Here is a 26,221-nt window from a genome sequence, read left to right as displayed (position 1 = left end):
TAATGCTTGTATTGATAGTAGTTATGGACAATCTCTATCAGAGTACTTGTTCGCAACTTTGTATGATGCATATTAGTATTAAATAAAATCTCGTTTTAACCAAAAAAAAAAGTATATTCTTTCTATCAATTATTAGTAAATAAATTTATTCCTTTTCTTTTTTAAATGTAAAGACTTCAAGTCACAAGCCTCTTCTAATTTAAGTCCCAACTTATTTGAGTATACATAATCAATTTCACTAGCATTTTATGATAATTTCTAGAGTCTTGTAGGATCTAACAAAAAATCTGTCATACTATAAATTAAAAGAATAATATATGTTTGATTTATATATATAAAAATATAATAATACATTTTAATTTTTGGGTTAAAACTCCAACAAAAGTTTGACATTTTTAGGAAAGAAATTACATGATTAAAGGCATTAGTCCATTTTTGGCAATCCAAATTATGAGAATGATCACGATAGTTGATATAAATTGTCCTTAAAGAAAATCAAATAATTAATTAAAACACACTTCAAATAATGACAAAATTGTCTATGATATAGTTCCTTACTTACCGTTATGGTAAGATTTTGCTATCAATGTAGCACGTTAAAAGTTGAACAAAGTCGTCACAGATACCGACAACTCCATCAAAAGAAAAAGTACAAAAATGGAACTAAAGCTTTCATTATACTAAACAGAGAGTGAAGCCAACAACAAGTACCCCCACCCCTACTACTCCCCCCACCCCACCTCACCCTAGTGAGTTCTCTCTAGCTGTAGAAAGCCCAAAAATGGCGAAGGAAACTTCCAGAAGTGAAGTTTATTTATTGAGGATTTCGTTGTTTGGGTTTTTGGTTACTCATTTTATTGCTGATGCAAGTTGTTTTTGCTCCTAGTGTTGTTGTTGTTCTGCTCTACTGCTTTTTCGATCTAGCTGTTGGCGTCTTCAATTTCTTCAGATCCGAATAGTGATGTTGGACTTGGCAAAGCTACTGTTCTTTCCCCGTTTTGCTAGTGAGTTCTTTTTGCTTTTTTAGGTTTTTCTAGTGTGTCCTTGTTGCTTGCTGCGGTAGTATATTCATGTAAATTGTGCAATGGGAACTGTTTAGTGATGCCTTTTGGATCAAATTTTGTTGTTTGTTGCTGATTTAGTTGGTTCGTTTAGGGTTAATTACTAGGAAATTGCAGCTGAAAGGTTGAGGGGAGGTGATCTGCTGCTTTCTTTTTAGCTGAAAATAGTAATTGGAATCTAGTATATCTTCTTTGAGTTGTGAGGAGCTGGCAATGAAGAATAGCACTCCGTTTCTAAAATAGTAAAATGAGAAAATTAACGCGAAATAAGAAAAATCTCGATATATTTGTGTGTGCTAATGTGCAAAAAGAAATTACCTGTGGGAGCAGATTTGGAGGAAAATCAGTAGGTGGTCATAGTTTGGAATACTAATGCCTGAACTGTCGCAAATCTCTTAAGGAATCAAGAAAAGGAATGGCTCCTGCACAAGCATTGCCGCGAAAAATAAAGAGAAGAAGCTAGAGAAGGAGAGATGTTGATATTATTTCACAATAATCCCCAATTTTCTAGTCCCCCTTTGTTTATTATGCTGCAATCAAGGAACTAAACTGCTCAACTTAATTCCCCTCTTAACAAATTAACTAATCTGTTAGTACATTACACACACCTTACTTATTTACACATTTACAAGTGTATCCCTCAATACTAATTACTTATCTCGTCTTTGAAATTGAATAACATATGTAAATTGGAAAATGTATACAAAGTGAATATCTACTGCATATAATTTTTACACACCCAACAATCAACATTATCTTGATGTTGGTTTTACTGTTAAGGGTATCCTTGATTTTAGTATGAAAAAGTGATGCAAAATTAGTTACTTCTTAATTTCAAAACAGTGTTACCTCATAGAATTGAAGGTTTAAATAATGTGATTCCTTGGAGAAGACTAGGACATTGTTGCATATTCATTCTTATTGTGACAAACAGACATATTTAGGGCTATGTATTTGTAGATTTATCGGGAACCACAATGGATTGTGCAAGGTACTAATTTGCGGTAATTTTCTTTACTTATTTCTCATCCACCACGTACTCACTTTAGTGGGGGCATCTCCATTTGTCACCTTTCTCTCTCTCTCTCTCTCTCTCTCTCTCTCTCTCTCTCTCTCTCTTGAGGATATTTGTGATGACCATTAATTTCTTCCTTTTAGATGCAAACACTTAAAGTTAAAATGGAGTAATTTATTGTGACCAACTCGACTATTTGATCCCTGATAGGTCTTATTTTGTTGTATTGATGCTATTTCTGCTGCAATCTCTGCTCATTATTCAGTTATCTTGGTGCTAACTTCATTAATCTAACTTATTGTTAATATGAATTTCAGGGGTATCAGATGGGGGCCAATCTTTGAATTTAAAGCATTTAACCATTTTATTTTATGTCGTGTGCATCACTAATGCGGAGTTGCCTGATAAGCCATTTGAGCAACAGCCTGTTTCTCCAGTCAACAAACCTGTTGAAGCACCTGGCATGCCTGATCTGCCCCTGCCGGCGAATGTACCTGCTTTTCATAGGCAGCATAAGAAACATTTTCCTCATGGTGCACCATGGCTTGGTCTAGCTCCAGCGCAGCCTCCTGATTATGGTCCTTTAGTAACTGCTGCGCACCCTCCTTCCAGTTCCAGCTTATCGAAGCCCTCAATGAAGAAAAATGGAGTGGTGCCTCCTGGTGCTGGCCTTGCACCTCCACATTCGACAGAGATTTCCCCTTCACAATCCAGTCCTAGTACTCTACCCGCTGGTTTGGCTCAGCCACCACTTTCTCCTCACACTTCCAGTAAGAATCGTTCTTCTTAATGAATTTGGCTGAAGATCTGCTGCGTCCTAGCATATCTATGTCCTATATCCGCCATTCTCACAAAGAAGACTGAGAGGATTGGGGGGTGGGGGTGGGTGGGAAGCAGACAGTAATAGATACGAGGGTCATAGTTTTGGGGTTATACATTATAATATATAGGGAAGGGAATCTTGATAAGCAGGAATCACATAAGAAGTAGGGAGTTGGGGACGGGGACGGGTGATGAATCTAATAGGTATTCGATACTGAAATGCAAGAACCTGAATGAAAAAGAGAATATAGTTTAATGTTGAGAAACCAGAATCTGTTGTTGGTTTTGTTTGGAAACGTTGATTTCCAAAGACGATCACTGGTTTCCAAAATGGTTTTATACCCAAACAACACTAGTATTTTGTTTCCAAAATCAATCCTCTTGGTTTTGAAACCATAATCAGCTTAAAAATACTGAAATTGTGATTAAGAAATCAAAAGAAACTAGTTGACTATCCAAGTTACAAAAAGGGCAGCCCGGTTCACTAAAGCTACCGCTATACGCGGTGTCCGGGAGGGGCCCCACCACAAGGGTGATATTTCAGATATATTCCCACTGGTAGAACTTACAGGTCATACTTATTTATGACTCATTAGCTAACTATACTTTGGTGTGGCTAGTTCAAACATATGTAAGAATCAAAACCTATCTCCTTATAATGTGTCGGTGAAGTTATCGCTTTTTTCCCTTCCCAAGTGAAGATGTATCTCCACCTTTAAGAACATTCTTTATTTTTCCTCTCATTTTTGCAGACTGTTGTGGACAAGATATGGTGCTCAAACGAGGAAGCCAGGACTGCCAATGTGTTTACCCATTAAAGATCGACCTTCTTCTCTTAAATGTCTCATCAAATCCTAATTGGAAACTTTTCCTAAATGAATTTGCTGCACAATTAGGTTTAAAGGTGTCTCAAATTGAGCTAATTAACTTTTACATGGTTGATCTTTCAAAGCTAAATATATCCATGGATATCACACCAGACAAGGGAGTTGGCTTATCATCTGATGAAGCTTTTGCAATAAATGCTTCGTTATCCATGCATAAGATCCAACTAGACCCAACACTAGTGGGTGGATACCAATTGCTCAACATTACCTTGTTTAAGCCACCGATTTCATCACAAGGTACTTGCTTCTGGTTGTATTTCACACCTGATGTGCAGATAATTTTCTCTAGCACAGGCTGATTGGAAGTGGGGGCGGGGATTGTTATCAACCTCTCAATTCAAAGGTCTTTTCATATTTCTTGAATAACTTTTCTTTGATATGCAGCTCCTCGTTCTGCTCTTTCACCAGTTGAGGTAGCTCCAAAGCTGCCTTCAGCTCCTGCAGTAGCAGTGTCTTCGGACAAAGGGAAACGTCCGAGTTTAATTCTTATTGTTGGGATTGTTGCTGGCATCTTAATCATCACTATCATATCAACACTCTTTATTTATTTCTGTGGATCTAATCACGGAAAGAAGAAAGGCTCCCATAAAGAAGTTGGTGAGTGATCCTGTTAATTCCGTGGACTTGCGAAACTATCCTGGATTTGGACTGTCTTCTTCCTAAAGTTCCACCAGATAGGAACAGAAATTTGGATTAGTGAACAGAAGAAACCATAAGGATGAGAAAGGCTCTCTCTTGTTAACTAGGACTAGTGTTACTTGAGGATTAGTAGAAGCTTGATCAATTACTGTGGCATACTTCTAACTTCTGGTTAAATAAGACACAGAAAAGAAGTCCATAAAAGGCTCTCTTTGATCTTTCATTCAGAAGTAATGTTATTATGAGTTCTCTCTAACTGCAAAACTTTGGGTTGCATTGACATCTTGAGCTCTCATAATTTCCTGTCTACGAACTACTTCAAATGGTTATTCTACTTAAACACCGGTGGCCTAAACCCAAAATACTGGTGTTATTTAACACCACAATGCTATAACTGACTACAAGTTTCCTTTGAACCAAAATATCGTTAAATGCTGATAATAATGAAGAAAATGGAACTGCATGAAGCTATATATCTGCTAACCAGAAATATTTTTATTGGGTTTTTATATGCACGATACTGAAACTATAAATGAGATGTTTTTGTTTTTTGCTTGTTGCACCACCTCACTCTAGCGTTATAAAACTCTCATTTTTATTTCAATTTCTTGATAGAAAAACCAATGCGTGTGGACGCTGTTCCAGCTCAGGGATCATTTCCCCATCCAACTAGTACACGGTTCCTTCCATATGAAGAACTGAAAGAAGCTACAAACAACTTTGCACCATCTAGTATACTTGGTGAGGGCGGCTTTGGCAGAGTTTTCAAGGGTGTGCTTAGTGATGGTACTGCTGTTGCAATAAAAAGACTTACTAGTGGAGGCCAACAAGGAGATAAAGAGTTTCTAGTTGAGGTTGAGATGCTGAGTAGGCTGCATCACCGTAATCTTGTGAAGCTTGTTGGTTACTATAGCAGTCGTGAGTTCTCACAGAACTTACTGTGTTATGAGCTTGTCTCAAATGGGAGTTTAGAGGCTTGGCTTCACGGTAAGTTTTTCTTTGACTTTATCCTCTGTAACTTAACAATAAAGAGAGACAGCATCTGCCTTGCTATTTTAATTTGTAAATTGTTTATCTGGTAACAAGTCACACAAAGGAAAGGTAACTCCAACTATCAACGTGTTCTGTGATCCTTACATGCCCTGTCTATTGGAGATGCAGATAATAGGAGTTCTTGCATATGTTGTACAAAGTCTCCAAAGTCATTACAATGTTTCTGAGCTATTCTACCATCCCCCTAAAACTTGGAGTGGATATAGATTCTGTAATGCGGTATTAGAGTATTTAGAGATCCTTCAAGTCCCATCTCTCATAAAAAATGAATTTGTGTGTCTTGGGCCCAGGAGGTGTTTAGAAGTTTTAAGCAAACAGTTAAAAGTGTCCTCTTTCTAGCTGTTAAGTTTCTAGATAAGGTGGTCGCAAATCAGTGTTGTGTCCAATTCAACTTATGTAGTAGTTCAACTATTTCGTTTGTTACCGTTGTTAAAAAAAATGTAGTTCAACAGTTGCACTCTGTTGCTGCAGGCCCCTTAGGACTAAACTGCCCGCTGGATTGGGACACAAGAATGAAAATTGCGCTTGATGCAGCGAGAGGACTCGCATACTTGCACGAAGATTCTCAACCTTGTGTTATCCATAGAGATTTTAAGGCATCAAATATATTGCTCGAGAACAACTTTCATGCTAAAGTTGCTGATTTTGGCCTTGCCAAACAGGCCCCGGAAGGCCAAGCAAATTACCTCTCAACTCGTGTTATGGGCACATTTGGGTTAGTGTTAATTTGTTAACACATGCTTCTCTAAGATATATAACATTGACTAATTTGGGAAGCACTGTTTTGCAGGTATGTAGCCCCTGAATATGCCATGACTGGGCACCTACTTGTAAAAAGTGATGTGTACAGCTATGGGGTTGTCCTCCTTGAACTGTTGACAGGAAGGAGGCCTGTTGATATGGCACAACCGTCAGGACAGGAGAATCTTGTCACTTGGGTAAGTGTCATGCCATTGGCACTTTATTATACTACTCCTTTACTTCAGATCGTATAAGCTAAGTTGCTCGGACTCTCCAAAAAAGTTGCCGCACCGGTGTCGGATCCTACAAAAATACACTATTTTTGGAGGATCCAACACGCACCCGACGACATTTTTGAAGAGTCCGAGCAACATAGCATATAAGTGTAATTGTGCATTTACTAATCTTCAGAATTCAAGTTTCCATTTGTTCCCCTTTTGGTTACTTTACAAATTAGAAATTTACTTAGTTTTTGACTCTTCTTGAAAAAGGCTGTAAAAAGAAAGGGCTCTATTTTGTTTTCAGGCCAGACCAATACTTAGAGACAAGGATCGTTTGGAAGAACTTGCTGACCCAAGAGTTGAGGGGAAGTATCCAAAGGAGGATTTTGTGCGGGTTTGCACAATTGCAGCAGCTTGTGTTGCTCCTGAAGCTAGCCAACGGCCTACAATGGGAGAAGTGGTTCAGTCGCTCAAGATGGTTCAGCGGGTAACTGAGTACCAGGATACTACTATAAATTCAGGCACTCGACCTAACTTAAGGCAGTCATCTACAACCTTTGAATCAGATGGTACCTCGTCTATGTTTTCTTCTGGTCCTTACTCTGGTTTGAGTGTCTTCGAGAATGACGTATCTAGGGCAGCTGTATTCTCCGAAGATCTTCATGAGGGAAGATGAACATTGTTGGAAGGCCTTCTAAAGCTCTGATCTTTCGATCATAATGCAGCAGAACGGTAAAATTTGAACTGGGTTTGCCGAAGCTAGACAGACCATGCACAGTGGAGCCAATGCTTTGGACAATCTATTGGTTTCTTTCATCCCTTGTAGAGATCCCACTGTTCAATTTTCCTGTATGGCCATTCTCTACTTGTTGGATGAGAGCCTGTATATATGTATCGGTTGATATTTGATGGCAGTGGTTCAGTTGAAGTGGGATAAAAGTTGAATTTCAAGTGTTTCCTTTAAACTGTCTGATGCCCTGCCCCTGTTGTGTAAATTCGTCTTCATCCTCAAATTTTATAACTTTCATGGACGCTGTAACTTATCATGGATTCTTCTCACACCATCCTGGTTAGCAAGGCAAAATTCAACTGGATAAGGGTGCAAATAAGAAAGTGTTTTCAGTTTGTAAAACTATGAACTCTTATTTCATGGAAGCATATGTTTTTCCTGAAGTGCTTCCAAAGTGTCTAATAAAGTACTATCACAGTGCTGGGAGTTTTGGAGCTGACATGAACCTGGAAGCTGTTTTAGCTTTAACATCAGGAGAAAGGATCACCTACAACTACGCTACTTTTCAATAAACAATTTTCCCTTGCTATTAATTGATGAAAGTTCAACACTTTCCTTAGAGATAGTTCTGGAGATCAAAGACATCAAAAAGCTATTAATATGTGAAGATAATTGTTTATCCTGGAATTGGTACAATTGAATCTATATGAGGCCTAATACTGAGAGCACACATATCAAATTGAACTATTTTAAGTCTGTTTGATGACGGGTTGATCATCTTTTTACCATGTAAAGCAGTGAAAACGTAATGAAAGCAAGTAATAAAGGTGAGCCAGTATAGATCTACTGAATGAGATCCAGGTAAAGTCTTTCGAGAGTCGTGGGGCTTCTCCACCGAGTGCGCTATGGATGTTAGATGGACAAGGCAAGACAAGTAAAGTAAAGAGGAAAAAAATTCTTATTGAGCAAGTGAAGAGTGTGTTGTAGTGTTTAGAATCACAATTCAGATCCTTCACAAATGATGAAGAGTGACTATTTATAAGCTATAGTAATGGGCTTAAGCCAATGGGGAGTTCTCTCCGGGCCCTATACTATCGTGCCCAATAACGTAACTCCAAGTGTCATATCCGTTGCAGGTACCAATCAATATTCTCTGCAGAGGTCAAGGCTGGTACACTATGCATCTGCGCACCTGGCACATCTGACACTTTGTCTTCTTGTCCTTATTTTCCTTCCAAACCCCTCCAGATGAGGTGACTATTTTGGATAATGACTCTTTCGAACGTCCTTCAGAGGAACTCCAGATGTTGATCTGATTTCATTGAATTACCTCTCGAGCACATAGACCCTTTGCCTTTGAGAAAACCCCTTTGTTCTCTCCTTAATATGCCCTTCAAGGGTTTATACCCAATATAATAACTTAGTTTAGTACTCCCTCCATTCTATATTAGTTGTTTACCTTACTAAAAGTAGTTATTTAATATTAATTGTCCACAGAGAATTAATTAATTTAGGGTAGAGGGGCAAATATACCCCTCGACTTTATGATTTACAACAAATATACCCTTTATTCTAAAAGTGGAGAACATATATCCCAGCCGTCTCCGGAATGGTACTGATAACGATCCTAGTCGAAAACAAGAATCAAAATGCGAAAAATTGAAATAAGAAAGGGATATGTGGATTTATCGAAATTCGATCGGATTTATGAGCAACAAAGGACTCTATACTTTCACCTCTCAACTGAATCCAACCAAATAACTATAACTCCGACTGAATCAAAGACGAGAAAATCAAATTGAATCCATAAAAAGTAACTCGGCGATTGATTAAGCAAGAAGAAGTTAACACGAGCAATTTAAAGAACCCACGCTAAACACTCAATCTATGATTATAACTACGAATTACACAATGCTAGGCTCCACCTAGAGAACCTATAAGTTTGAAAGCTCTCAAATATTGAATTCATTAAAATCTCATCATCATAATCTAAGGAAGAAAATAACTAAGGCCACTATTTATAGTTATTGCCTTTATAAAATAACCTATCACAAAAAAAATAAATAAAAAAATCTCAAAAGTGACTATTTTAGAAATAACCCACAAGGATCCTTCTTAATTGCCCAAAAGGCATCTTGATCGCACATGACCTAGGGTATTTATTACTCTATGGCTTTCTTCGGGCTTCAAGCTATCATTCATATGTGGAAGCCCTTCTTAATGTGCCCCAAGATACCTATGATTGTATCATCCACCTCTTTTTCAAAAGGATTCTTTCTCGAATTCGTGCCTTGCAAAAACATGAGAAAAACAAACAACAAATATATCCTCACAGCATAAGGGTTAGCATAATGGTTATCAACCATAGAAACTTGTCAAGGCACACATTTAAGATACAACCAACTATCCTTTGTGTTGAAGAAGATTCATTCATCATATAAGGTGCAAAGGAATTGGTTATAAGCAACATAATGAGATAAGGAAACCATAAAGGTCTTGATAACATCAAGAATCTTGAGAGATGATACACATATGCTTTAGGAGGCATAAGACACAATTATTTCATCACCTCATAATAAGAGCTCACCAAAAGATGTGCAATCACCCATAAAGGCTTGTCCGGGTCTAAGAAGTGCAAGACCCATATATCTTTACCTCTATAGTAAACAAATCTCATACCAACATGGGCATTATTGTAAGCAAAAAGGTAGTAGAGAAAGGTGCTAAGCGTGCTTCCAAAAGTATCGAGCATACTTTCGAGGGTCCAATTTGAAAATTTGACTTGCCCAACCTTGTGAAGGTGACAAGGAGCTTTCAATACCCATGGACACCCTCACAAATAGATAAAACGCTTAGTATCCCCTAGTTATAGTCCACACAACTTAAGGCATAAGTTTATCAAATAAGGATGCAAACACACACACACACATATATATATATATGAAAATCCCAAAATAGGTAATAACACATTTATCTTGGGGTTCACAAGCATAAGACCATATTTGATCAAAGAATCACATATGCAAACAAGTAAGAAAGAAAGAAGTGAAGTGCATTCAACTCATACCTAGGGTTCTCAATAGCAAATCCACACTTTAAGGCTAGAATATTAATAAGATGGTATTCACAATTTGAAACACAAGAGGACAAGATTAATCATTTTAAGTACACTTCATTGTTCTTCCTCAAACAAACTCCCACGAAGAGTAGATCAACAAGTGGATCCATGCTTCTTGAGAGATTGAAGAAACTATAGGATACACTTTCTATGCTCACTAATCTTAGCGTGCTCCTAGAAATCTATCTTAACACCTCAACTTATCTAATTGGATATCACAGATGCATCATGAATTCTTTCCCAAATAACAAGTGTAGTTTGCATCCAAAATATGAAGCTCACGCAACTTAAACATAGCCAAAACCAACCAAAATACATTTGAACTATATCATCACTCTCATGGTAAGGTATGAGGTCATACGATTTCAAGAACTTACCTACCATAGGGAAAATATCATTATGACTCCAAGAATTGCTTGGAATAGAAGGGAAAGGGTACACATCTCAAAGACAGACTTTAAGCTTGCATTCTTGCTTACCATACTTGAATTTTCGAAGCTCTTCCTCCGATGACATTATCTTAGACCTATAGACATTGTCTTTTCTTAGGAGTTGCCTTGGAAGGTAGCTCCATCATTAGGTCTTCAACTTTTCATTTGTGAGGACTTTATTTGTATTCTTCCTTGGAGGTAATTGTCTGTAAACCTACAAAAGAGAAGGGATGGTACTAGGCAAAATGCTACAACAATGGTTAGTAGGAAACAATGGATTTGTATTGGCAAGTTTCACAATTAAGTGTTCTTTATGCATCACTTTCAAGTCACTTTTGGGATCATCAATCTCATACAACTACTTTTCTGAAGCCAATTCTTTATTCTCCCTTTCAAGTTCTTCTCTATTGAGTACTTTCCGAAGCTCCCTCATTATCTTGTATACCTCACTCACTTGATAGGGTGTTAAGAGCACAAGAGTGTATTTTCATTCTTCAAATACAAATAGAGTATTTATTGGACTCACTTGATATCGAATATCCCTACCGACTTGTCAAGGTCTGTCAAACAGCATATGACAAGATTGCATGAATAAGACATCATAAATACCTCATCTCGATATTTGCCAATGTTAAAATTCAGGGCCACTTACTTGGTTATCTCTATTCATCATTCTCAGTGAGTCATGAAGTTTGTATGGTTTAGGAAGTTTCCTTCTATCAACCCTAGTGCAACTCACCACATTAGTACTAATCCTACCATCAATGACTGATAACGTTCAACTTACACGTCAATTTAAGTATAAGGCAGTCATCGTCAATATATTTACCCAACTTTGGAGTCAGGGTTGAATTCACGAAGAACAATGTGAATGGCGATCGAGTCAATTTAAAATAATAGATACTTGTTAAATTCAAACCAATAGTACAAAAATATAAAAATGGGGGAGATACGTATTAATACTAATGTTTCTTTTTGGATTTTTCTAGTATAAATTTGGGGCTACGAATAGTTAGAGTTTTATCAATTAGACACGGATCATGGGATTATGTATTACTAAGGGGAGCAATATGTGGATGATAATATTCAACATCATTTTAGTAGATCAAGTGTGGGTAGGTTCAGTTATCGATTTAGATGCTAGTCTTTCAACAAAACATCAAACTTTCGCCCATTGATTCTTTCGAATACCTAATGAGTGTGTTCAACAATTAGTAACCAAACCTCAATTTAGGCATCCCTATGTCTAGGATAATACCCATGGTATAGTCTGTTTCATAATCACTCTTATATCTAAGATAGTGAGAATTTAGCAAACTACACACTTAATTGTCTACCATTGCTTTGGTCTCCATATCCCTCTTTCAAGTACGATATGGATTCCTAAAGTTCACTCAAAACCCTTCTTTCGAAGATGGCTTAGAGCTTTCTAGAGTTTGGAGCTTTCACACATCAAAACTATATAGGTATTTGGGGATTTCACCCACCAATCCTAACCAACTTGGTCAAGCAATGGTAAAACCCATCAACATGAACTACTAAATAGAAGCTAACAATAACAAACCACAGATACTTTAATCCTTATTCACACATAACCCCAAGAGGGAGATCTAGCTACACATAAGATAAATAAGGAAAGATATACCCATAATATCCATTGAAATGATTTATTGAAGACTAAGTGAATGTTACTTCAAACTTTGGACTCCCACCAATCTCCAATAGAAGTGAGTTATTTCTCTACGTAGAGGCTACTCCAATGTATTCTTCTCCCAAAATTTTATACAATATTTTCTTCTCCAAGTATGGAAGCTACAAACTCTAGAACAATATCTCAAAAATTGGGGAAGATGAAGTATGTTCAATGAATATGATGCTTAGGGTTTGAGTCCTCTTTTGTCAAATTTGGGATCAGTCACGTGAATTTACAATTCTGCCCTTGGGCTGCAATTCTCCGCCATGCCGCGACCGCACAGGTCTGGCCGCTAACGCAATTAAATCATGCGACCATGGTCAATTGACCTTTTGACTTAACCGCGATCATGATCCTCAGACTGCGATCGCCGTAACTGAGGCTATTTCTGTACCAGGTCTTCAGCTGAACTTTCTTTCCTCCTTTTGATCATTTTAATCTCCAATCTACATCTTTCTATCTCAACAACTATGTACCTGCAAAATGTTATTCATTTAAAACATGGTAATATGCATGAATGTTGAGTGTGAATGAGTGGTAAAATCACCACTCATTAACACCCCCAACATAAACCCTTGCTTGTTCTCAAGAAACACTACCTCATATCATGAGACAACAATTATCTATGCCAAACTTTATGCCTCAAATATCACAATGACTTCAAACTTAGTCACTACCATAAGTAGCTCATTGCATATGGGCTAAGCTATTTTCTACTACACCCCTCATCATAAGATGCAACACCCCAAGGATACATAGGACTTTAAAGAACAACTAAGCAACAAAAACCAATACTCTAGAAGTGACTCCCTTTTGACCACAACTAAGCTATACTCTATTTGCCTCATTGCTCGGAAGGTGACAAAATCACCTACTTCAACTTGTTCATATGTCTCCTCACAAGAAAGAAAATTTCACACACCAAGCTACCACATATGTAACAAGGAATTTAAGTGCAAAAACTTTCTCCCTTACAAAGGAACTCTCTATGTTAACAAGTGTCATACCATAGGCTTGCCCCTATTTTTAATCTCCACTACAAAGAAAGTAAATGGTTGGAGATCTCAAAGGACTTTTTAAGCTTGTAACGTAGGTTTGGGTTAGGGTAGGATATCATTTGGGACAACATGGCTACATCCTTCCTTGAACATCTACATCACACTATTAAATCCATTTTTTTTACTAGGGGCCACTCCTCTTCGCTTTCTCTCCTTTCTTATGCCTACTTTTCGCTTCTTTTATTTGCCCAATTTTTTTCAATTATTCTTCTTGTAACTTTTTTGCAATTCATTCCTTTGTTGGATCCTATCTTTTTTTATTCATTTATTTTCAATGCTTAGGCACTTAGGCATATCACTTATGATGTTATGGCCCCAAACTTACTTCCATCGATCTTCACCACCCCCAACTTAGGATTTTAGCCTCAAGTTGAATTTTCAAATTCAAGGAGGGTATGGTTCAAAAGAGGGGTAAAAAGAATGGTTCACAGCTTGTAATATGTTTGCCAAAGAAAAGTCCAAAGGCTCTAAGTGGGTAACTAGGGATTACGTTTATGCTTGGGTAGGCTTTTTAGGATAAAGTGGCTTCTAAAATCACAAGGATGGCCTAAGATCATTTCACTAACCACATACAATCAAAACAATCCTTGAGAGACTAACAGGGCAAGTTTTAGATAACACAAGTATACAAGGGATGAATGCAAAAAGCTCACCACACATGGCATGAAAAATTTGTCAAGGAGACTCAATTTCCCCTCCCATTAGAGAAAAAATTGAAGTATCTATTACTATTCATAAGTCAAAAATTTGTGGAGTCGCAAAAAGAGAAGAAGTCTTGTTACAAAGTTACTTACGTCCATGCCCTTGGTTTCTGAAAAATATTGGACGGAGGGGGTTGTTTATTTTGTATTAGAACCCTACATGAATTGCTAAACATAGCAACAACCGAAGCCTTATGGCTACTCAGACTTCGCCAATGGTGTACAATGTGATCCTAAATTTACAATTAACAATGCTACAGGTACTCAGACTTCCCTTGCATTCAATACATTTATGCTATGATTACTCAGATTTCCCCAGCATCTATGTCTCAAAACCCAAACACGATGCTTTACCCTTAAGAATGTCGTTACTCAATCTATCGTAGGGCAAAGCTATTCATGTATCACCAGAATCAAAATAAGATGAAAGTAAAAAGAAAAACTAAAAATAAAATCACATGATAATCCATAAAATGTGGGCACCATCAGAGTGCCCAAAAATGTAGCATCCCCCCAAAACAGAATAATATCCAGAATGTCATCCCAAAACAACATCAAAAGAAATATCCAGCAACACATCACCAAAATAATACAAATCCAGGGGCACCACCAATTAAAAGAAATGCAATATCCTCACTGCATGTGCAGAAAAACAAGAGTAAGAAGGGTCTCCCTGAATCTGCATCAAGAGCCATCCTCTCCTGATGACTCTGTACCATCACCACCAGCATCTTTGGCTGACCAATCAGTAGGGGCTTCGTCATCACTCTCTACCCGGGGAGAAGGCAATCTATTATGGGGTTTCAAGACCTTCCACAGACCTTTTACCCCCTTCTATATTTTGCTGAAAAAGATGTCCCTGTTCTTATTCCTCTTCTTCATCTTCTCATGGCAGTCCCTGAGGTCCCTGTGTGCTCTGGCTAAGGCTGAGTAGGCTCTCTCTAACTTGGCAATAATGGCTTTCTGCTTCTTTTTCTCCTTCTGGTAAATTTCATAGTCCAATCGAGTCACGTACGAGTGACGAGCGGTGGATGGCTCTCTTGGCCCCTGAGGCAACCTGGATAGTAGATCCCTAACCTCCCGCATCTGACCTGAGATATTGTCGAAGGGGCTGGCTGATAAAGGTCTACAAGAATTTATGCCTTCCTGGGTCGACTTACCTGAGTCAACCTTCTTTTTTTTTGCTATGACCTGGGGCACCCTTATTCCTGAACTTGAGTGAGAAGATGTGGGGGCCTGGGAGTACCCAGGTATCTGTAGTATATTTCTCTACCTATACCTTCCTGTATAGCTCTGTGATAAGGGAAGGGAGGAGAAGATGTGTATCTCCATGATTTCTGAAGTACCTCCACTCTGAGTGCACAATATCGCCCACATTCAGGGAGATGCCAGTTTATGTCTGTGATAATGGTCATATGAGTGCATGGCGATACTTGACTACAGATAATATTCAGCTAAATCCTGGCCTCAACTATGAAGTCATTCATCAGAATGTCTCTCTTGGTGGTGGCCCAGGGAATCTCTTTGCCACGACATAAAATATTTGTCATCTAAGTCCCTGACTCACATGATTTTGCATGGAACTTCTCCATGTTAGCATTTGGGAGTCCATACACCTCGGTGATCCACTCTGTCGCAAAGTTCACTTGCTTTCCCCTAATAGTCATCACCGGGTTTGTGAAAGAAGTTACACTCAGGTTAGCATAGAACTCACGTACTCATTGCTCTTTGCATACAGGGGCCCAAGTCAAAGCACCTTCACCCGATTTCCACGAGTCTAGCATGGAATCCTGGGAGCTTCTCCTCTACGTTGTCTAAGTTGATACCCCTTTCAGGAAGTAACTTAGTCCTATGCAAATCCGTATAGTAGAGGTGTTGGCATTATGTGACCAAGAATCTGGTGTCGTCAAAATCCTCCATCTTTGAGGCTTAGGACCTGTGAGCAATGCAACTTAGACCAACATTAGTATTATCATCCAAAAAATATGCTATATCAAACAGATAAGCTCATGTGGCAGTGTTATAGAAGGTTTTCAGGGCAGCAATGGGTGTGCAATATTTTGGGTTCCTGCAGACACGACCCTCAGGTATGGCAATCACGGAGTAATGACCACGACCACAGTACCGCGATCGCGGTCATCAGGACTGCGATCGAAGTACCTGATACCTTAGTCAACATATTTTGCACAATACTCAAAACATAATTTTAACCCTAATTCTTTGTTTCAAGTAGACATATCAACATTATAAGCAAAGAATTTAATCCTAGAATGTGTGATTATAAACCCAAAGTTGAAAGAATTTAAATTGAACTCATTGGGTCATTAAATCGAACACATGGTGTATACGATCGTTTCAACCATTTAAAGCTTACAAGACTTCCCATTAGTGTGTACACCAACTACAATAGTTAACCACTTGATAATGACAAATAAAAATGCATTTAGTAACAAAAACATAATTTCAGGACTTTACCTAAACTACTCGTTCTATGCATATGATTATATCAAAATCAAGAAAGTTCGGACAACTTACCAAGTTTGAGAATGCAAAGGATTGAGAAGACACTTGGATATGCAACACAAAGCCAAAATTTGGAGAAAATTTTGAGAGAATTTTAAAAGAGGTGTGTGTGAGAGAATGACATTCGGATGGTCACTTAAACAGATTTAATTGTGATCATGGTCATAGTTTCGCGATCGCGGGCATGCGGAGTTTGTGATCGCAGAGGCACAGGCCGCGGTCACGGTAACTGAGACCAAAAATCAGGTCTCCTACACTTCTCAGCTTAGTCCCAATCATGTCAATTTCACAACTCCCTTTTTCAATTTTAATCAAAACTTCTCCTAGCGCCACCATTTCATGGATTATGCATAAATAAATGCAAAAAATAAAATCTACTCTATCATGCATAAAATAAAAGGATACAGGCCACTTTTCGTGGAATGATGAAGTGCCTCCCATCGAGCGCTTAGTTTAACGTCACGGCATGATGTCTCTTCCTCGTCCTTTTGTGCTTCCACTTAGAAGATTTGAATTTTTGTCCTAACTTTCGTTTGCTATGTAATGAGCGGCAGAGGGACAGAAGATTCAAATCTTCTAGGATAAAACTTGGAAGATGCGAGAAAATGACGATGGAGCTTCGATCTCGCCATTTTGAATACTTAAACCTTTTACTCAATTTGACATCGAGCTTTCATTTTGGATCCTTGGGCAAAGGTGAAGGCATTAATAGACCACTAGTTGCACATCAGAAGTTAAAGGCCTTGGCCATTAATGGTGGGGCTTCTATGTGCTCTTTTGGAGTGTCAAATTCCAAGATGTAGGGATTGTACTCCTTCTCTTCATAATCCCTCATTGGCCTAGGTAGATGGATTCTCATCACATCCACTAAGCATAATGTTGAAAAGTGGTTTGAATGAGGTCTAACCTCTAACTCCGGAATTTCCTCCTCCGTAGCACTTTCACCCCAAAATGAACTAGAGTCTTCATAAGAGATGTGCCTTGATTCTTCTTTGACTCTAGTACCGTTCCTTTTATTTTAACATTTTTCATATCATTTGATTCGGATGATTGGGAAATCACCGAGGATTCTTCACTACCAAGCTCATCATCATAGCTTGGTTTCTCTTCTTGATTTACCTTTTCTTGGGAAATGGGCATGATAATGATATTTGCAAGGTTTGTTTCCTTGCCCATTTCCTCTATCCTGACAGTTTCCCTTTCAAATGCCTCATAAGATTGATACATTTCTTGCACATTCTCCCCCGTGGTAGTTACCTGATCTAAAATAATTTAAAGTATTGGTTCAAGACTAATAGACCCGATATGTTGCTCTTCCTTCTCCTCATCATAGTACCTATCAAACTCATATAAAGAACTAGCAACTCAGTTACTATAATAGCAGGAGGGGGTATTTGGGCAATCACTCTAATATCTATTTTGAGCACCACACAAAGAACAACCATACTTCTAATAGGATTAAGATGGTGATACCATCTCTCTCCGGGGAGCATAGTTATAATCTCTCCTAAAGTGAGGTCCATTACAATATGGACGTGGGTCGTCAAGATAGGACTTCCAACTACCAAAATTATATTTGTCGAAAGATTCCACAGAGAAAAGTAAAAGAAAATAAAAATCTACCTAACACGAGAAACAAAAGAAAATCGCAAACACATATTTACAAGCTTGAATTCAAGCAAGTAAGCTAAAATTTCAAACTAACTTGATATGGCAAATTATTCCCCGGCAACGGCGCCATTTTTTATAATGCTCAACTTACACATCAATTTAAGTGCAAGCCGGTCATCGTCAATATATTTACCCAACTTTGGAGTCAGGGTCGAATCCACGAAGAACAATGCGAATGGCGATTGAGTCAATTCAAAATAATGGATACTAGTTGAATTCTTATCAATAATATGAGAAGATAAAAGTGGGGGAGATACATATTAACACTAATATTTTTTTGGGGGGGTTTTCTAGTATAAATTTGGGGCTACGAATAATTAGAGTTTTATCAATTAGGCACGGATCTTGGGATTATGTATTACTAAGGGGAGCAACATGTATAGGCTTATAGTCAACATCATTTTAGTAGATCAAGTATGGATAGGTTCGGTTATCGATTTGGATGCTAGTCTTTCAATAAAACATCAAACTTTCACCCATTGATTCTGTCGAATACCTAATGGGTGTGTTCAACAATTAGTAACAAAACCTTAATTTAGGCATCCCTATGTCTAGGATAATACCCATGGTATAGTCTACATCACAATCACTCTTATATCTAAGACAATGAGAATTTAGCAAACTACACACTTAATTGTCTACCATTGCTTTGGTCTCCACATCCCTCTTTCAAGGATGATATGGATTCCTAAAGTTCACCCAAAACTCTTCTTTCGAAGATGGCTTAGAGCTTTCTAGAGTATGGAGCTTTCACCCATCAAACCTATATGGGTATTTGGGGATTTCACCCACAAATCCCAACCAACTTGGTCAAGCAATGGTAAAACTCATCAGCATGAACTACTAAATAGAATCCAACAACAACAAACCACACACACTTTAATCCCTATTCACACATAACCCCAAGAGAGAGATCTAGCTACACATAAGATAAACAAGCAAAGATATACCCATAATCTCCATTGAAATGATTTATTGAAGACTAAGTGAATGTTACTTCAAACTCTAGACTCCCATAAATCTCCAATAGAAGTGAGTTATTCCTCCACTTAGAGGCTACTCCAATGTATTCTTCACCCAAAATTTATACAATATTTTCTTCTCCAAGTATGGAGGCTACAAACCCTAGAACAATGTCTAAAAAATTAGGGAAGATGGAATATGTTCAATGAATGAGATGCTTAGGGTTTGAGTCCTTTTTTGTCAAATTTGGGATCAGACACGTGCATTTACAATTCTTCCCTTGGGCTGCAATTCTCCGCCATGCTACGATCTCATAGGTATGGCCGCGACTGCGGTCAATTGACCTTTTTGACTTAACCGCAATCGCGGTCCTCAAACCGCGACCGCGGTAACTGAGGCTAGTTTAGCACCAGGTCTTCAGCTGCACTTTTTTTCCTCCCACATCTTTCTATCTCATCAACTATGTGCCTGTAAAATATGAATATTAGTACATTCAATCACAATTATGTCTCATTTATTCATTCAAAACATGGTAATGTGCACAAATGTTGAGTGCAAATGAGTGGTAAAATCACCATTCATCAATGACCAAGTAGCATACCCTATCCATCATCTTGAACCTTGCATAGAATCGGTTCAAACTTTGATCAAATTTTTCTATAGAAAGATCCCTCATATTTTGCTTTAGATCACAAGAAGAGTTTAAACCTCTTCTAATTGATCATCATCTACATTCGAGGTTGCTTCATCATGCCTAAAATTAGGCTCCTCAAATTTTATTACATTCTTAGCACAAAATCCATCACACAAGATCACATTTGACCTTATTTGAGGACATTCTCTAGCAATATGTTCTTCGCCCTTGACATTTACAGCATCAAATGATAGAAGGAGAAGAAAATTGAGGTATATAATGATTACCTCCATAGACTTGGTATTTCCTTTTTGTATTGTAGTTAGCTTGAATAGCTTGACTTTTATCTTGGAACATTGGAAGAATCACCATGTTGTCACCCATATCTCGATTCGAAATAACTTAATCACCATATTGATTGCTTCGATCTTCATATTTTTCTTCGTCATTCCTATACCTTTATTCATTATCCTATTTCTCTTGGTTCATACAAAAGCCTTTAGGTCCTCTTGGAGTTTCTGTTTGAAAACCAACAAAAGCATTGGATGGGGAAATTCTTTAAACATTCAGAAAGGCTTAGAGATAGTTGATTCATCCTATTAGACCAAAGTAGTCAGTCAAAGAAAAAGGTGCATGGTTTCTAATCAGGGGTTCACCATCACACTTATACTATTTCTGCCATCACCGGATTAGAATTCATTTTTTGAAAGATCCTGGTTTTCATACTTTAGTGGATCTCTAATATCCTCAATTTTTGTTCGCCCAAGATAAAGAGTTTGATTTCAAATTTAATAATTATCTATCGGGGTTAATCTATTCATATTTCTCATCATAAATGAGGGTTTTGATAATAGATATTTTGATAAGGTATTTGTAGGTAGTGTTGTTGGGTTGGAACATTGGGTACATACAAGGAGGCATGTGATACATTTTGTGGAGGCGTTTGTCTTCTAACTTGGTTTTCCACAAAAGAATGACTCCTTTGAAGTGGATGATATGGTTGTGTATTTGGATATGGTATGACTTGTCTAAGTAGCCTGGATTCATTCAGAATGTAGATTGAGGGTTGCTTTGATTCCATTTTAATTCGGGCTAGTGTAGATTGGATTCTTGACCCGAGGTCCTTCATGTTCTCTCACTTCGACTTGTCGTGGGGAAACTCCTTTATCTCATACTATCCCTCCTTCTCACCCCTTATTCCATACCTCCAAACCTTCTGTTCGTTCCAACCACCCTTCTATTTTCAGTGGTCACTTGCCTTGACATTGGCATATGTCCCCATATTGTTCACCGAACTCTTCCTCCATGATTATAAAGAAAGTGCTTAGATACGTACCTAGAAAACTCAACACACGAGGTTAGTAATAAAATTCTCACATTACTCGTATGTAACTATGAACTCACATGCACGGCTTCTTCTAAAGATTGCTTGCGAACTAACTATGCTCAATTAATTCACCGTCACCTATCTTTGTGGTGGAGTAGATTCACCGTCACCTATCTTGAAAGAAGGAAGGCTCAAATAAAGCTAAAAAGGTGTGAATCAAGAAAGTTATCTATGAATTATGACAAAAAAAAACTAGAAGAAAAAAAGTACAAAAAATTTTGGACTAAAAAAACTAAGTAATAAAAGTAGGAGAAATTACTTATTGTTACTTAATTTGATGAATCTAAGAGATGATTTGATGTTTAGAAACTAGTTAACAAGTAATTAAAGATTTAATTAGTTGTATGTAGTAGAGAAATAGAAGAAAAAATGTAGAAAAGAATGTAGGAAGTTTGGACACTTAGAAAAAAATCTGGGGGTTGTTTTCTAGTTTGGACGTTCCAGCAAACGTTTGTCCCTTCATACGACGTTGACTGCTTAGATGTTGTGTTGGTTTCTATCGCGGTAGACATGTGGTTGTTGCATTGGTATTGACTCGTTGAATTGCTGATATGGCAGTTCACGTGGAAAATCAATTTGATTTTTTTAAAATTTTCACTAGCGGACCCACAATACTTTGACCAGACTTGAGAAGATTTGAATCAAATACAGCCTTTTCTTCTTTTTTCTTCAAGACCAATTTGAAGACAACCAAAAATATCAAAAACACATAATAATCTCAACACTCTCAAATCCATAGAGCTGTCAAAATAGGTTGGCCCAACCCAACCCAATCCTAGTAGGCTAGAGAATTAAATGGGCTAAGACGGGCTATCCCTTTTAACTAAATGACCTTTAAAATAGTGGCCAACCCAGTCCTAAATGGGTTGCGGGTTGGATCGGGTTGACCCTTCAGAAAAAATAAAAATTACTCAAAATATGATAAACGAAAATATTGTAAGTCCTAGACTGTCACCAACTTTATGATTTCACTTTAATATGTCTCCTACTAGTTATAAGCATGTTAAAGGCATCTTACTTATACCTTTAAGGGTTGTTAGGTTGGGAAAGAGTTATCCTGGGATAACTAATCTCGAAATAAGTTATTCCATTATGTATACGGATAATTTATCTCATCACTATGGTGTAAATAGTGCGATAAATAATGCCGGTACTAACTAATATCTCACACCAAACATGGAATAAAATATTCCTTTATTTTATCTCGGACTATTTATCCCTCATACCTTACACCAAATGACCCCTTAGTTGTAATTAACTCATGGCATTTACTGTAATAGGCAAAAAAATAATTATTAGCTACAAATTTCATAGAAAAACTCTAATATGGTTAAGATAATAAATATAGATATACATAAAGTATCTATATAAAAAAAGCAAAATTATAACAGAAGAAAGTCTAAATTTAAAGAACAGAATATTGCATTAAGCAAAGACAACAACTACTAAACCATCACGAGTAAAAGCAACTTTTTGAAGTTCACAACTAAAAGAAGCTTAACAACCATTTCAAACACACACTAAGAACTTTCAAAAAATTAGTATCAACCAAAGAATGGAGAAAAAAATAAGTAGCTAGTTAGAAAAGATTGACAAAATTCTAATTCCTAATAAATAAATGACCAACTTAAAAATATTTAATAATTAGTTTTAATGTCTCAGCTCATGGGTTGGCCTTTGAGGTTGACGGGTTAGGCCTCTGAGGCAGACGGGCCAAGTGAGACTGGCTTATAAGCCTCATTTCTAAATGGGCTGAAAAAACTTAGCCCAACCCCACTTAATTAAAGGGTTGGGTTGGGCCGGCCTCACGGGCCAAACCCATATTGACAGCTCTACAAATCAACTTGAAATTGGCTCAAAATTTAGGATTAGTTTTTCCTCGACGTAAGGAGCAAATTTCAATGATTTTTAACCCTCAATCCTAAGCCGAAATTAAATTCATTTTCAATATTTAAAGAATACCATGAAAATTCACAAATTCAACTTCAATCAAACGAGCTTCGATTAATATGAAATTTTAAGCACAAGTCCCCTTCAATACTACAAACAAACTCCAATAATTTCTATGCTCTAATTTAAAACCAGTTGCTCCTGAAAATTAAACTCACTTGCAATTTCTTCAAACCATGAAAAACACCATGAAGATCAAAATTGATCCTAATGAAATATAACTCCATTTGCCTTCTCCGAATTTCAATTGACTAGAAAAAAAAGTCTAATACATTTGAACCTTCAATTTTGCCTTCATCAACAAACCCACTTCACCTTCTTCAAGCTTTTTCAAGCTCAGCAATGGTGAAATTTTCAAACAACTCCAAATCAAGTCGAATTTCAGATTTAGGCCCTTAAACACTAAATAAACATGAATCTAGTGTTAGAAGCTCAAACAAAACACGAATATGCATGATTTTCTTACTCTTTTTCTCGGATTTTTAAATTTATGAACCTAGGACCTAAGAATTGATGGAACAACTCTTAAAACTTATGCTTTGATACAAAAATAACAACGAACCTAGTCAAAAACTAGAATCAAAATATGAAAAATTAAAATAAAGAAAAGGGTATATGTATTTAACGAAATTCAGTCAGATTTATGAGCAACAAAGGACTATATACCTTCACCACTCAACTGAATCCAATCAAACAACTATAGTTTTGACTCAATCGAAGACGAGAAAATCAAATTGAATCCACAAAGAGGGCAACTTGATGATTGATTAAGTTAGAAGAAGTTAATACGAGCAATTTAAAGAATCCACGCTAAACACTCAATCTATGATTATCAACTAAGAATTACACTAATGCTAGGCTTCACCTAGAGAAACTACAAGTTGAAAGCTCTCAAATATTCAATTCATAAAAATCTCATCATCATAATCCAAGGAAGAAAATATACAAGGCCACTATTTGTAGCTATTGCCACACAAAAATAGTCTATTACAAAAATAACTCAAAAGTGATTGTTTTAGAAATAACCCAGAAGGGCTCTTCTTGATTTGCCCAAAAGACATCTTGATCCATGACCTTGTGTATTTATTGTTTCATGACTTCCTCCGACCTCCAAAGGATTATCCATATGTGGAAGCCCTTCCTAATATGTCTAAAGCTACCCATGTTCGTATTAGGTATGTATAAATTTTGCTAAATTACAATTATAATAGACATAAATTTATAACTTTAGAATTTAATGAGAAAAAACTTAAGAAGTTGAATATACGTAATTTAAATTTTGAATCTACCTCTATTTAATTCAATTCAATTCAATCTTTTTAATCTGTTGGTTTAACCTGGTGTTGGAGTAGGGTAATTATTTGAAAAAGTCAATTTAATTATTACTCATTCCATTTCATATTATACTTGGTTCATGTTGATCTGACACATCTCTTATAAATTTTTTAACTAAGAAATATATTTTACTATATTAATCTTATAATTGAAGCATTGAAAGTCTAAATGTAACTATTATTCCCTTTGTTCGGGATTACTTTTCACTTATTTTCTAATTGAATCTCTGCTTTTACTTGTCATTTTTGACATATCAAAGCAAGATATTTTTTTTTCTATTTTACCTTTACATTAGTTATTTATTCTCCAAACTAATTTCAAGACACAATAGTAACCATCGATTAATAGGAACACTATGGTAACCATAGTCATATTAATAGTTGTTTTCTCAATGGGTCGTGTCAAGTCAAAATGTGACAAGTAAAAATGAATGAAGGGAGTACTATTTCATTTAGTTATTTAATCCTAAGGGTAGAAAGAAAAAAATGTAATGAAATTCTCTTTATTTTATAAATTGGATAAGCAAATTGAAACAACTATTTGATATGAGAGTCAAATTATATGAAATGTGATAAATAAAAATGCACGGAAGGAGAGTACTACTCCCTTGGTCCTATTTTATGTGGCACCCGTTGACTTGACACGACACAACAACAACATGCCTAATGTATTCCCAAAAAGTGAAATCTCGAAAGGGTACAGTGTACCCAGTCCATACCACTACCTCAAATAAAGTAGAAAGGTTGTTTTCGATAAACCCTCGACTCAGGGAAGATAACAATATAACAAACAAGAAATATAAAAATAAACAATAAAATAAGATAACACATCCCTAGATATACAAGAAAGAAGGTATTTGCCAACAAAATTTTCGTTGCCATATATTGAATGTAGTTGCAAAAAGTACTTTTGGCCACAATAAAAAGTTGTTGCATATTATTGCAATAACAGCCAATGCGAAAAGTTTTCGTCACAAACAAAACAATTGTTACTAAAAGCCAACTTAATGCAACAAAAAATATTATTGCAATAAGTTATATTTTGTTGGTAAAACATCATATAGTTGTTGCTCATAAAGATATTTAGCAACAAAAAATTATTATTGCAGCAAATTAAATTTTTTCCAATAATAATTTTTGTTGTTGCAAATAAGTTGGCATAAAAATTAGTCAACTATCATATAGAGTTTGAGCAACAATTGTTATTGTTGTAGATATTTAAAATTTGTGGACTCTTCAATAAGAATTCAAATTCTGTTAGAGTTCTAGAATGCTACTTTATCCTAAATCTCGCCTATTTAAAGGGTAACATGTTTCCTGAAATAGGCATCTTGAATATCCCATAAGTTGATGGGTATTCGTAAAAAGATCGACATCTCCAGTATCCCACAAATTCATGAGATATTCACAAAGAGATCAAAGATCTTCAAAATCCCAATAAACTCATGGGATATTCATAAAGATCAAGACATTCACAAAGAGATCAAAGATCTTCAAAGTCCCAATAAATTCATGGGATATTCATAAAGATCAAGACATCTCTAGTATCCCACAAATTCACGGGATATTCACAAAGAGATCAAAGATCT

General features: G+C 36.7%; 1 protein-coding gene across 1 annotated transcript; it reads left to right on the top strand.

Moving 5' to 3' along the window:
- The first annotated feature begins 501 nt into the window (after positions 1-501).
- LOC107840710 (serine/threonine-protein kinase PBS1) lies at positions 502-7,533 on the top strand. Its single transcript, XM_016684604.2, has 8 exons — positions 502-1,004; positions 2,394-2,846; positions 3,651-4,022; positions 4,170-4,382; positions 5,040-5,411; positions 5,949-6,192; positions 6,268-6,415; positions 6,744-7,533. Exons 1-8 carry the CDS (start codon positions 962-964, stop codon positions 7,113-7,115), a joined length of 2,217 nt encoding a protein of 738 aa, XP_016540090.1. The 5' UTR covers positions 502-961; the 3' UTR covers positions 7,116-7,533.
- The last annotated feature ends 18,688 nt before the right edge of the window (positions 7,534-26,221 follow it).

Source organism: Capsicum annuum, chromosome 1, assembly GCF_002878395.1.
Source record: "Capsicum annuum cultivar UCD-10X-F1 chromosome 1, UCD10Xv1.1, whole genome shotgun sequence".
NCBI lineage: Eukaryota > Viridiplantae > Streptophyta > Magnoliopsida > Solanales > Solanaceae > Capsicum > Capsicum annuum.
The sequence above is the reverse complement of the archived record's forward strand: the minus strand, read 5'-3'. Positions and strand labels throughout refer to the sequence as shown.

Coding starts and splice junctions, on each gene's coding strand:
- LOC107840710 (XM_016684604.2), top strand. CDS start 962: ATGTTGGACTTGGCAAAGCTACTGTTCTTTCCCCGTTTTGCTA. Junction 6,193..6,267: donor CGTGTTATGGGCACATTTGG/GTTAGTGTTAAT, acceptor ACTGTTTTGCAG/GTATGTAGCCCCTGAATATG. Junction 6,416..6,743: donor AGGAGAATCTTGTCACTTGG/GTAAGTGTCATG, acceptor TTTTGTTTTCAG/GCCAGACCAATACTTAGAGA.